A 14,535-nucleotide genomic window follows, 5' to 3' on the forward strand; every position below is an offset into this window, starting at 1 on the left:
GTTATATATGGGTCAAATTGAGTGTTTGATCAGGGTTCGAGATCCAACAAAGCTGGGAGGTACAACAGCTGTCCTCAGGCTCACTGTAATCCTGTGTGTATATATCCCTGATACAGTAGTCTTGGGCCTGTATTTGTAGATTTTCTATGATCATATTATAATATACACCCGCAGCACAGGGTAATAATGCCACCACATTTTCCGTTGTGTAACATATATACATAATACATTTTCAATGTGTAATGTACGTGTGTGAATTATAAATCGTTTATTTTGCCATCACCAGAAATAATCAAATGACATCACAAATTTCTGACAACAAAGCTGATGATTTCTTTAGATTTTTTAAGAAAATTTGCTATCGTATATACATAAATTGAATGTTTGATAAAACGAACATCAAAGTTGAATTTGATGAAAGTTTCATAACTCCTTGTTAAACATTTCACCACTGTAGACCATAATGGACTCATCCAAATCAATGCATGGAAGAGTTTACTGAAGTTACATAGGGGTGAAAGGGTCAATGAACTCATTTGGTACTTTCTCTTTACATTCATAGCTATATTTATGTTGAGCCTTGTTATATACACAACTTCGTATTCTATTGATTAATATATTCAACGGAAGCGATTGAGGATGCTAATTTACTTGAGCAAGCATACATTTCCTTGCGGTGATAAATTCAATATGTGTAGAATACCTGGGGTAAGGCATTACAATGGAGATTAATGCACCAACTTGTTGATGTTACCTGTAACTAAATATACCTGGCACCTGGGTCCGCACAGGATCAGATACCTGTAGTGTGTTACCTGTATAATAACAAAAGGATGGCAATAAAGTTACGTTTCTTGCTGACTAAAGAATACATACATATCATTGATACCGCAATTTGTAATATGGGTGTGGATTGTTTCTGTGTGTCTAATTCTAACGAAACTTATTTTCTGTCCGTTGATTATTATGTGTGAACTGTCGAGGATCTGTTGGGGAATGTGCTTGCTGATCAAACTGGTGATATCAATATATGAGGAGTTTTAATTTCTTGTCATTGAGCGTGACCGATGTCTATTGATATTCAAACTTTATAAGCAGTTGCGTCTGACATCACACAGTAACCAAACCTTACTGATTTATTAGATGTTTCATGCAAATGAATGTTTTTGTGAGTGATATTTATATGAAGTTGATGATATGATGGTAACAGATGTAGTTCAGTTTATAAAACATTATACAAAAACATTTAAACATGTGTCATGATATTGTCAACAGGCATAAACAGTCCTGTAAGTGGTTTTATAAAGGCTATGGAAATGNAGTATGATAAGGAGTGAGAATATTCTAGGTGGTAGGATTAGGAGTGAGAATATTCTAGGTGGTAGGATTAGGAGTGAGTATTCTAGGTGGTAGGATTAGGAGTGAGAACATTTTATGCGGTAGGATTAGGAGTGAGAATATTCTATGCGGTAGGATTAGGAGTGAGAATATTCTAGGCGGTAGGATTAGGAGTGAGAATATTTTAGGCGGTAGGATTAGGACTGAGGTTGTAATATATAAATTAGGATTAAGTGTTAGGATGTTATATAAAGTAGGATTAGGTGAGAGGATGTACTATAAAGTAGGATTAGAAGTGAGGATGTTATAAAGTGTAGGATTAGTAGTGAGTATATGTTGTATTGACGGATTAAGGTTGTGTATTTAGAGTAGGACAGAGAATGGGGGATACAGACGGTGAGATGACTGGAAGTCCGGAGGGCATCTCATGCAGCACAAGATAATTGTTACATTGACGTTATATTGACATGTCGACGGGACAATTTACACAACAATGGTTGCACCGATTTATGGCTGCAAAAGATGGCGTTGCTGAATTTTTTTCTGGATTTCTACTCCGCAGTATTCTAAGATGGAAGAGTGTTTAACCCACTGTCTATGAGGCTACTGGTTTCACATGATTTTGTGTTGGGATGTCTATGTCGGTGTCCTAGTTAACTGATCGAGATAACGAAATGTGTAGATTCTGTATAATGAACATTTCACACGGAGCATGATTGTCGTTTATGACAGATATTGATTGAGAGTCTGTTTTGCCGGGAGATTTTGTTTTGGGTGACCGAGAGGAGGGATAGTTTAATGCCGGTCTGTATTTGGATCAATATATTTATATATTCACTCACAATCAAATCAAGAATTTGTTGTGGACAGCTGTGAAAGTCAAGGATAAATACCTATAATATTGATTTTTGAAATGTTGATCCATACTGGTATGAGTTGTGAGATTTAAAGTGGATGGACTTGTATGTCTGACTCGGTACAGTTAGACATTTCACACATTTGGACAAACAACATACGTACTAATATGGATACATCCTTATATGGAATTCATTAGTTATCAATGTCTTGTTTATGTACGTGATTGTATTACTTTTGGATGCTGGGATCATTGCTGGGTACAGAATCGGGGAGGAGACAGATTTTGTGGTAGTTTTTTGGATCTAAACTCATTATTTCTGTGGATATTGTTCAGTGTTGTACGTGTAGATTATATATTTAATGATCATATTTCGAGAGGTTAGTCAAGTACAAAGTTCTCCATTTCTGATGTTGTGGAGAGTTTGTATCACAAGTGTTTTTGATTATAAGACGGGTATTAAATTGCTGTAAAAGTGATGACTTCATCTTGTTTAATTAAATGTTGAAAAAAAGGTGTTTCTAGACAGCGGTGTGTTGGTAGGAATGTGTTTCTGTGTTGGTTAACACTCAGCTTCTGGAGTGTTGAATAATTAATGTCCTTCAGATGCTTCCAGGACAGGCTTACACGACGAAGGTGTCACAACATTGGAATCACAGCCGATTCTGACTCCGGATGAGACAAAGTCGTACGGAAATACGAAGGTTGCACATGTATCTTTAACCGAAGATTCTGAGATTTTAGATGTCATGTACATCTCACAACCTTATCAAGTGATTAAGTGGAGACACTTTGAAAAGTAAAGATTATCGGATACCTTGGGTCTGTGATATGAGTGTGGGGAGGTACCAATGACTAATGTGTTGGAATTCTACACTGACATAAGCTGTGGTGTAGTAGTGTAAACCATTTGACACATTCTCTGGGTACATTTAGAGATATATCAGTTGATGTCGCCCGCTGGTGTCATAGTTCTCTTGATATCATACTTATCGTTAACGTTGTCGTTGACGTCGCCCCACAGTGTTATTGACGTCACCCCTGGGTGTCTGTAGTTCTGGGGGTGAGGCACGATGGTTTGGATAATATACACGGCAAACCCCAACCCCCAGACATCTTCTCCCGACCTCTCAGGTCGGCCGAGGTCAGAGTCGGAACCCAACAGAACTCCCTCATGGGAGGAAGAACAGGTAGGTTGGAGTGATATTGATGTACATGTGTTTCTTAGTATAGAGTAGAACAGATACACTGAACCAGTCCAATGAGTTGGTGGTCAAAGACGTCTGAAAATTCTAGTAATCTGTCTTCTCTGTAATCAATGAAAAAAAATAGTTATCATATTTTCTATATTTATCAAACAAACTTTATTTTATAACAAGTATTAAACAAGTTTTTCAATCTTATATGGTTCACACAATTTGGCCCGGATAAAAGCATGAAGAGGATTGTAATGTTGGAAGAAAACCGGAGTACCTGAAGAAAACCTGCGTTAACCTTTTTATGTCTTGTTGAAAAGCATGTACGCTATCCACTGTGACACCCAACTAGAAATTAATGTACAATGGGACCTAGATGAAATTCCTGTTTATACAGGTTTTCTGATTACATAGGTTAAGTTGACAGAAATGTATACCATGAGATGTAGGTCTTGTTTATACAGGATTCTGGATTATATCATAAAGGTTCAGTCAGGTTACTTAATTACTAGATGTTAGGACAATAGTTTATTGTGTAGGTTCTATGCCAGTATTTTTATATAAAATCAATATACAAACAACTATTACAATGTGAGATTCCCCCCCCCCCCCCCCCCCCCCCCCCNTGCCTTTTCTCTGAGGTATCGTGTACTTCTACCTAGATATAAGGGCGCTGTGTATTAACCCCAATACTAAAGGTTTATTACCATTTGATATTGTCCTAATCTATCCCCGTCAGTAGATTTACACTGGTGCCAACATCAGCTGTCTTCTCCGATTGTTCCAGGATGTTTATCACAAAAACAAGTTAAAAACAAATTCGAAAGATGATTTTTATGGCATTTCATAAGCCGCCTCTTACTATTCCATTTACACAGTTTTCAACAAATTATAAAAGAATCTCTGTGTTTTTGAAAAACATACTCTAATTAAGATACAAAGAAGAATTTTTGGCAGCTGCCATTATATGTTACATGTAAATAATTTGATGAATCTGTTTGGAAAATTAAATACGTTTTGAACCAAACTTATAAGTTGGCAGCGGTTTTGTCTGAGAGAACTTCTCCCTTTATCAGTCTCAGCGTGAATCATACTTCACATTCTGATAGGGAAATTAATCGTTATATTTGGATTTTTCTAACATTTTAAAACAATGAATTACGCCATGTGGTTTTCGGCTGGTTATACTTCCCACACATGGCGGTGATTATACAGTACAGTGTTACTGTATCCCTCCCCAATCCTTCCTCTCTGCAGTCTGGAAACACGTAGCTCAAAACGTCTAGAAAATTACAAATCTAATTTCTTTTCTGGCATTGAAACTTTGTTTCGTCATTTCTGAATTTTATTTCCGTGGACTAGCCTGATAATTTTAAATTACTGTAGAGAAATTCCTGCCACAACAGTATAGAGGGGTATGATACCTTTGATGTTTGATATGGTCTGTTTAATGCTGTAGTTTTGTCGTTAATCATGAGAACAAGACAAAGATGTGTGGTACTCTATGTGTTCCTATTTACTCCACGCCCACAAAATCACGAATAGTTTGTATATTCCCCCCCGAAACCACCAACTACCATCTTTCCCCAGACACAACAACAACAACAAGACAACAACAACAACAACAACAACACAATAACAATAACAACAACATCAACAACACAATAACAACAACAACAACCCTGCCGAGTCAATTATGCGATGTGATAATTAAAATTGTTTTGAAGAACTGTAAACAATTATTTTTTTCATTCGCCATGGCATTTGGTTGAATTTCAAATTTCTCCCAACAGTTTCCTCTCCCCTACTGAGTCAATTTTGGATGTGATAATTAAAACTGTTCGCAAGAACTGTAAACATATTTCACAGTATATTCTTATAAGACGCATGCTTTTGTCCATCATCTTCAAGTTACACTGTATATTAAATTATTGCTACAACTATTCGTAATGTGCAGGAATACAAGGATTTCATATTCAGCGGTAATCATATTTTGTCGATTTGAAGTTAAAAGTAAATAGTAGTGATGATACAAAAGTCACATATTTCATTCTCCAGCACATTTGTACTTTTATAACGGCTTCTGCATTTACGACCATTAAGACAGCTTTTAATTTCATTTCATTTAACCCTTTCACCATGCACTGTAGACCATAATGGACTCGTCCAGATCAAAGCATGGAAGAGTTTACTAAAGTTACATAGGGGTGAAAGGCTTAATATCTGTTTTCTCTGTCATTATTCGCTGATCAAATGTAAAATGTCATGATCATTTGTTTTTTGTGCTGGCGGTCATATACTCTGCTTGTCAGCTGTGCTATTTTTTATTCAAATCCTATACTCTGGACAGAATCAAGTGGCCGATTTTATGTAGGTGTTCTCTAGTTTATACATGTTTGTCAGCATTCAATTAGGTTACCAACTCAATCATGCATACTGTATGGACATGGTCACATCAGAACCTAATATTGTCTGTTGGGAACTCTGATCGGTCGGAGTAGTGGTTCTGTTCGTACTTGTGTTGTAAATATTCATAAGCCTATTCATCAGGGTGGAATTTGATGTTACTTGATAATGGAGGCCCAATGTCACAGTCTGCAGGTTGGTTGAGATGTGGGGAGAATGTCAACATACCCTTCATTTAACCTTCAAACAGAGGCTACACACAAGGTCATACATTATTACCACAGAAAATATATATAACTTAGGTTAAACTGAGAAGGTTGAACTTCAAAAACTTTGTTTTCATTTCATTTTTTTTTTTTTTTAAGTATAATAGAATGTTGATATTTGGTTTTGGGGCTGAAATACCAGCAGTCCCAGGCAGAAAGATTGATATTTGATTTGGTTCGGGAGTTGTAGTACGGTAAAGGTTTTAGATTGGAGGAGGTTGATATTTGGTGTGGGGGTTGAAATTAAATTGTCTGATTCTAGGAGGGTAATTTGCAAATGGGGTTTGAAAATAATCTAAGTTGAAGGTCACTGTTACTTTAAAAAAGACCATTGGGGATACAGTTAGGCAGATGGTGGGACTTTGCTGATCTGTCAGTGTTCTAGTTTGACCAATGTCTTTGAGCAGCTTTCTGTCTCTGGCCATATTGACACTGTTTCTGGAGCTTCTTGTTCTTGCCGATCTCTCAGTGTTCTAGTTTGACCTATGTCTTTGAGCAGCTTTCTGTATCTGGCCATTGACACTGTTTCTGAAGCTTCTTGTTCTTGCTGATCTGTCAGTGTTCTAGTTTGACCTATGTCTTTGAGCACCTTTCTGTTTCTGACCATTGACACTGTTTCTGGAGCTTCCTGTTCTTGCCGATCTCTCAGTGTTCTAGTTTGACGTATGTCTTTGAGCAGCTTTCTGTATCTGACCATTGACACTGTCTCTGGAGCTTCCTGTTCTTGCCGATCTGTCAGTGTTCTAGTTTGACCTATGTCTTTGAGCAGCTTTCTGTTTCTGGCCATTGACACTGTTTCTGAAGCTTCTTGTTCTTGCTGATCTGTCAGTGTTCTAGTTTGACCTATGTCTTTGAGCAGCTTTCTGTTTCTGGCCATTGACACTGTTTCTGGAGCTTCCTGTTCTTGCCGATCTGTCAGTGTTCTAGTTTGACCTATGTCTTTGAGCAGCTTTCTGTATCTGGCCATTGACACTGTCTCTGGAGCTTCTTGTTCTTGCTGATCTCTCAGTGTTCTAGTTTGACCCATGTCTTTGAGCAGCTTTCTGTATCTGGCCATTGACACTGTCTCTGGAGCTTCCTGTTATTTCTAACATTTGTCGTTAAACACCTTTCTGTTTCTGACCTTTGACATATGTCTCTTGGCTTCCTGACCATAATTTTGCCATCTCACACATTTTACTTCTTGTCTACACACAGATAGAACACTCCTGAGGTAGAAACTTGTTAATTAGGAAGTATTGAAAGCAGCTGCCGCCAAAATGTTTGTAACCTTAACTTCATGTGTCTACACCCATTAAAGATGATTCTGTTGGATATTGTCACATTCAGACCATCCCCTTGAATGTATTTAGAATTTGTCTTCATCTGACTTTCACATTGTAGTGATGACATATGGATGTGCCTGAAAACTTCTTACAGTAATACATAATGTCATATTGAATTCAGATCTGAGGTAGTGTTTTACAACATTCTGAATCATGGATTGTATTTTACCGTAGTGGAGACACAGACTCTTAAAATGAGCTCGAATTGTATTTTACTGCACCATTGACTTATGAATTTGAATTGGTCACAATGATCCATGGATTATATTTTACTGTAGTTGAGACACAGACTTTTAGATTTACTTAAGTATCTAAATAGCTTGTTGTATTAACATGTTACTTACTTTCACAATGATTTGTGTTTTACAGGTTCAGTGTGGAAGTATCCTCGTGTCACAAGGCGAGCGAACCAGTAAAGTCAAGTCCAGCATCTTACTCGCACCTACCACACCAGACAAACGCAACAAGAAGACGACCAAGCATGCACTGACCATCGCCTCCAGTTTTGGGCACGGTGAGTTGTGTTCATACTTTTATAATACCTAGGTAGTCCTGCTATCTGTTGTTTTGTCCTGGCGCAATGACTTGTGACCAGATCGGCGATATATGGGAGAGCATTGCTATAACATTCAAACTATTTGAAGCCTGGTCTGGTCCCATTCACTTTTGAAATTGATCGTTGTTAGGACAACTGTACACACCATTGGTTTGGTTTGGTTTGGTTTGTTTGTGTTTTACGTCCTATTAACAGCTATGGTCATTTTATGAACATGCCAGGTTTTGGTGGTGGAGGAAAGCCGGAGTTCCCGGAGAAAAACCACCGACCTACGGCCAGTACCTGGCAACTGCCCCATGTAGGCCTCAAACCCACGACCCAGTGGTGGACGGCTAGTGGTAGCAGAACGTCAGATATGCCTTAACCACTTGGCCCCGCAGACCCTCAACCTGCCCTTGATTTTTATTTGTCCAAAACACTGACTTTGAAGTTTTTGCGGAAAGGTTGAAATATTCCAGAAATAATTTTCACATCTCTTCATTAAATATTTTCCAGTTTTAACCTAGCTTAATAAACTTGACAGACTTAAATAAGTGTTTTTTAGCAATATTTTTTTTTTTCTCTGGATAATTTCTTTTTAAGATTTCCAGTAAATAAAATCTAGCATAAATCTCAAGTGGTCTTTCTACACAGACTTTTGATATTTATTAACAGTTGGTCTTTTTAGACAGGTAGACTTTTGGTATTAATTAACAGGTGGACTTTCTAGATTGGTAAACTTTTGGTTTTTATTTACAAGTGGTTCCGCCTGGTTTTAATCCTAGCTGGTCAAAGGGAGATAACTGCGATTGCCTTGTGATCAGCTAGACTTCTCTAACACCATCAAACTGTTTTAGCGGTTACAAATCTCACTGGTATCCTAGATATCAGTTGTCTGACCCCTAGGTGTGAGAGGTATTGCTTATATTGGTCATATTTGACATATTGGAGGCAAAATTTTAGGTGCAATTTATACCCAGCAATATACGACTAAAATGTTACTTATAAACCTTGTTTAACGGTTTAACCTGACACTTTTCTTACACAGTATAAAACATTAAATGGAAGATATTTAGTTCCTCACATTATTTATCATGTAGTAAATTATTTTAATTGTTTCATTTTACCCCAGTCATAAGATAAAAGGTTTCAGCTGTTTCACACGATTTATTACTTAGAAGATAACCATTTCCAGTTTAAACCTTTCTCCACTGTAGACCATAATGGACTCACCCAGATCAATGCATGGTAGAGTCTACTAAAGTTACATATGGGTGAAAGGGTTAAAGATTTAATTAAATGGTATCATTATTCAATTATTTTCAATTATATCCTCCATATTGTACCATATCCAACTTAATTAGCACTGAAGTGAAACACAACTGACCTTATTAAAAAAAAATATATAGTGTACTACGTAATCGGGATTTCTTACCTCACAGTCAATACAAATTGTTCACTTGGCATGAGTCTGTACTATTGAATCAACAAAAATTCTTTTGAGATCAAATTGATGAATGCTTTTAATGGTCAGAAGTTATATATGATGTTGATTTATTTATTAATATTTATTAATCAAGACTTGATTTCTGACAAGAAAAATAAAGAAATTTCACTGCCCTTTAATATTAGCATAATAAATATATAGTGTCTTTGCCCCAAGCCCTAGCCATTAGCCGGATCTATCTTTCCATTGCAAATATTGAAAATTTTCACTATTCCCAATTTAAAATCTGCTTGTCCGTCTAAGACGCTGAATGAGTAAAAATTGTACGCTTCTGTTTAAAAGGGATGGTGCACTTCTATAAAGTTGAATATCGTGTGTACTAAATAATAGTACAGGGACTTTAGCAGGTCTAATGCAGTTGATTAACTGTTAATAATACGCGGTTATAGTACACACAAAACAGCCTGTCATAACTTCATATCACGTCTATTCCCACGCACCAAAAAAACGTGTGTATATAAATATCATTCCGGACAAAATTTCATATTTAAATCTTTATCTGAAAAATTGAAACAATGTGTCAATTCAAGTTCATATTTATATTCTGACACGATAATATACATGCAGACAGACACTTTAGAGAAATGATAAATGTCTTTCTTATCCCACCCCCTGATATTTAAAATGGACTCCTCCATCCTATGAACTGGACAGGTCCAACGTATTTGATAGGGTTATATAGACACCTGATGTTGTCTATCTGTCTAATAGTACGAAATAAACATTATATATTCGTGTTTGTAATTAATCTAATATAGTAATAACGAGGTATATAAGATAAGACCCCAGAGTTCAGGTTTGAATGATTTTAGTTTGATAAGTTTCATAAACGTGATAAAAGTTGACACAATCTGGCATGAGGCCTTTAAATTTTCTTTTAATTTTGTCAATGTTATTGAAAAAAAGCTGTCTCATTCCCGATTATGAGACCTCACGTTCCTACGTATTGTTGACACATGGTCAATGTGTGTCGTGCAATAAAATATGTCTATTAACTATTAATATATCTCTAAAATATGGAAACCTGACACCTGATTTCCCAACAAAGACAAAAGAATGGGAAATAATCTGACGTCGTGTGTTGAGCGTATCGTGTGGAGCCCCGAGGTTAACTGTACACGATCCCACATTGGTGTATATGTTTCTCAGGGGGTTGATCGCTCAAACAGTCCGCCAGCCATGGTGTACAATCACATTGAGAGTTGCATAGTTTTAGTATTTGTTTTAAGTTCCCGCTGTGGTAAATTAAATTGAACTGAGACCTACTGGGGTGAATTATAAACATTTCTACCTTACAATAACGAACAAAATTGTCTTACTAGTGGAAGCTTGCCAATGCAAATATCCTAAACAAACCGCAGACAGTATTTTTTTAATAATTCTAAATCTGTCAAACGATAAATGAAATGTTTGTTTTTCAACTGTCATCCTTGATTGGGGTTGGATTAACAGTGAAAAGAAAGTCTATTTGGTTAAAATCTGTCAAAGGGACTTGCTTTGTTCGGAGACATACCTGACAGTATCTGGCCACCGATAGATTGGATGTTATTTGTTATATAACTGAAGTACCTAGCCTGTTATCTTACTGTTATTCTCAATAGCTGACCTCCCTTGGTTCTTCTTTGTCTCGTGGAAACAAGAACTTTGAATATTTTTAAAATACAACAAAAGGGGCACTTGGATAGGAATTTCATTTAAATCAAAGATTGGAAAGAAATTTAAATTTTAAAAAACATCAAATAAATGGTAAAAGGAATGCATGTGTACAAATCAATAACACTTTTTCACGCTACCAATAAAAATAACCCACATTTGTTGGTTTTTCGGCCATAGGACATTTTACAGTCGATTAAAATCTTAATATCTATTTTTTACAGGACCGTGGTCCCCACCCTACCCTCTTATTTCCAGCTGTTACTTTGTTGGCCCGTGCTCCAATGATATATCTGATTTTTATCTGTCGATAGATCTGTGATAGCAATATACTCAAACCTATATACGATATACTTTGACATCCACACACACACACGACAAAACCTACCTAGTACAAAATGGAGAATATGTGCTGGAAAAAAATTCTGGAACTTAAACTGAATATCCTTAATATTGAAGATGAAATCTGTGAGTTTGTATTTTTATCTTAATCTCATTTATCTAAGTTTTCAATTTTTGGGGACATGTTTGTCCATATTTGATAAAGTTTTGGTTTTTATCCAATTTTCCAAACAATTTCATCTGATAGTGTTTATCAATTAATTAATATAAAATGTTGTATAGTTGTCTTTTAAATTGAAGAAGCTGTTATTTCATTGATTCAGAATAATATTTATTTCTATAAAAGATCAGATAATTTATTTTTATATTTATATACTGTATTATTGAAATTTTATATGATTAAATGGAACATGTTCTATATCTTGCCAATCTCAGTCGTTGAACATTCTGACACTTATAAAAAAAGTGAGAAAGTTGTTATAAAAATTATGATGTATAATATCTATTTACAATTGCACCTCTTCAATGTAAGCTCCATTAGTCTAGAAAACTATCTGGACCCACTGTCCCTATGTTACACTTAGAGTCGGAGAAATTGCGTGATTTCACCCAAATTTGATCACAGACTAAGTTTGCTAACCAATGTGATATTTATGCATAATTAATGAGGTTATACAATTCTAATTGGTTATTTTTAAGTTTCTGTGCAAACAACTCTCCTAAAAATGGTTCAGTTTTAGCCAAATTTATAACACACATAAAACATGGCAATTCTTATGCTATAAGGTTTTATTACTACCAGGTAATAAAATGCATGCATATTTAAGAGTAATTAATGAAGTTACTAGATGTTGGTATGTAAATTGATTTCCGTTCAGTTAGTGAATAAAATGGTTTGATTTAATGTGGAATACAGTATCACATTAGTGATCTGACTTGGCCTGAGACGATAATCAGTGTTTTTATCGACTGTGACATGATACTGTAATCAACAATGTCGGTGTTGAGTATTGGAAGTTACAATAATCTCTGTTGATTATGTCCATTATTAAACTTATCCCTTTTATATTTCAGTTCACTCCTTCCTACGAGATGATGATGTTGTTCTGAATGAACTGGAGAAAAAAGATGCTAACAATAAATGTTTGATGCTGATAAAGAAACCAAAGTCAGGTGCTAAACAGGTATGTTAATGAATAAGGTCAGGTGCTAAATAGGTATGTTAATTAATAAGGTCAGGTGCTAAACAGGTATGTTGATTAATAAGGTCAGGTGCTAAACAGGTATGTTAATTAGATGCCCGATATCTATCTTATCTTTTTATTTGACATTTTTTTTAAGCAAGCTAAATTACCAACCATTTTCTCAATCCTGAAGTCATTTTGCTGAACTTGTTGAGTTGATCACTTAAATTAAACTTGAAAATATAAAGACACTACAGTCAATTGAGGTTAAGATTTGTTTTGCATTTCAATACTTACTTTCAGTAGATAACAAAAGAAATAGTATGTTTACAGGGTGTTAAGCTACCCATACTTCACACTTTGAGACAGATTGTACCTTCCAGTAATAGGTGTAATATTTTTCGCACCAGGTCTGGTTAGCTTCTAAGAGAAGGTGTGAGAAACTAATTATCTAATTAAAGTTATTAGGGGTAATTGGACTGACTGGGCTAGACCTCTATAAAGAAAACTTGGTCCGAGTTAATTGGTGTGAGACAGTTCGCTACCCAACTATGACATCTTTAATTGGTGTGAAGAGATAATAACCCCCCTTATTATTCGCCCTGAGTACTAATTGGAATTATTGACTAATTAAATTCACCTGTCTGGTAAGGTAATCAGGTGGTTTAATAGAGAAAGTCTCATTCAGGTGAACTGATGTAGTTTTAGTGGGATACCATGCTAAAATTAACTGACTGTTTTACTTGTACTATCAAAACCATATATCTGGATCATGTACACCATGACAAGCAAGAAGGTAATACTTTATCCTTAGATATCATGTACACTGGCGATTTTATAAGATAAGTTTTTCCTGTTTTTCTACATATAAGTCGATCTCAGCATTAACTAATCTGTGAATATGTTCAGGTTATGCAAGGCTAGACAAATGTAAATAGAAATGATGCGAGATTTTCAAGAAAAAAGAAGACAGTTTGAGGAGGTTGCCATGGTAATCCACTGTCTATTTCACTCAGTGTTAAGTGGAATCTTTTCTGATGAGTTTCACTGTTTACATAAGTCGTTATAAGACATCCTCCTTTAGAGTGCATAACCTTTATTTATTTATTTTACTATTTTAACATGCAGATATCATTTTTCTATTTAATTTTATCTCTGATTTTTAATGTGACCTTAATTTACTTTGTATGCATAGTTTTGTGTCGGAGATGGAGGTTATTATTTTAAAACATAAATGTTTTGTGCTTCCCTGGGACGAATCAGTGAGAGTAATGTACGAAATGATGTAAAATATGCATTGTGTCAGAGTTATCGCTAAAACGTCCACGAGACAAGAGAATATGGAGTAGATCTGACTCTGTCTGATGTATTGTGTGTAATATGTCAGATTTCCTGATTTGTGATGTCGATTCTGTGACGTCCTACATATTTTAATTTGTCAAACTCTCTCAGAATGTAGCAAGATATTTGAGTTTTATCTGTGACTCAGTTCCGTCTCACCTGTAATATTACTATTTTACCTGTAATCACTTTAACAAACTTTATGGCGGTAAGTAATACAATAGGATCAGATAAGATACCTTGTTTGCGTACACCTTTCCCGACCATGAATTACATAGAAATAAGATAATCTTACCTGTTGATTATGTTTTGTTTTACCTGTATACTATCTTATCTTTTAAATTTTCACCTGTAGATGCTGAAGTCACAGAGCTGGGCTAATCTGAGTGTGTCCGACTCCAACCTGTACAAACAGTTGGACGGAACTTACCATAGCGATGGCCGCCGACACGCAAAGTATAGGGTATGTATGATAGCTCCTATAGGCATCATAGGTAGCTGCCAAAAAACAAAGTAAAGCATATATATTCTCCATAGTAAAATCTACATGAAATAGGATATATGCACGCAGGTAGGTATTGACACT

General features: G+C 35.7%; 1 protein-coding gene across 8 annotated transcripts in view; it reads left to right on the forward strand.

Annotated features, from left to right (window-relative positions):
- LOC110452087 (myb-like protein A) overlaps positions 1-14,535 on the forward strand; it is an 89,087-nt gene that overhangs the window by 67,520 nt on the left and 7,032 nt on the right. For 7 of the 8 annotated variants that reach the window (XM_021500374.1, XM_021500376.1, XM_021500370.1 and 4 more), the window contains 3 exons: positions 7,757-7,901; positions 12,499-12,608; positions 14,305-14,412. In XM_021500374.1, coding sequence (XP_021356049.1) covers positions 7,757-7,901; positions 12,499-12,608; positions 14,305-14,412 — 363 coding nt within the window. Of the gene's footprint in view, positions 1-2,800; positions 3,385-7,756; positions 7,902-12,498; positions 12,609-14,304; positions 14,413-14,535 lie in introns of all 8 variants that reach the window. The other variant, XM_021500371.1, reaches the window with a different exon arrangement.

This window comes from Mizuhopecten yessoensis, unplaced genomic scaffold, assembly GCF_002113885.1.
Source record: "Mizuhopecten yessoensis strain PY_sf001 unplaced genomic scaffold, ASM211388v2 scaffold6383, whole genome shotgun sequence".
Classification (NCBI taxonomy): Eukaryota; Metazoa; Mollusca; class Bivalvia; order Pectinida; family Pectinidae; genus Mizuhopecten; species Mizuhopecten yessoensis.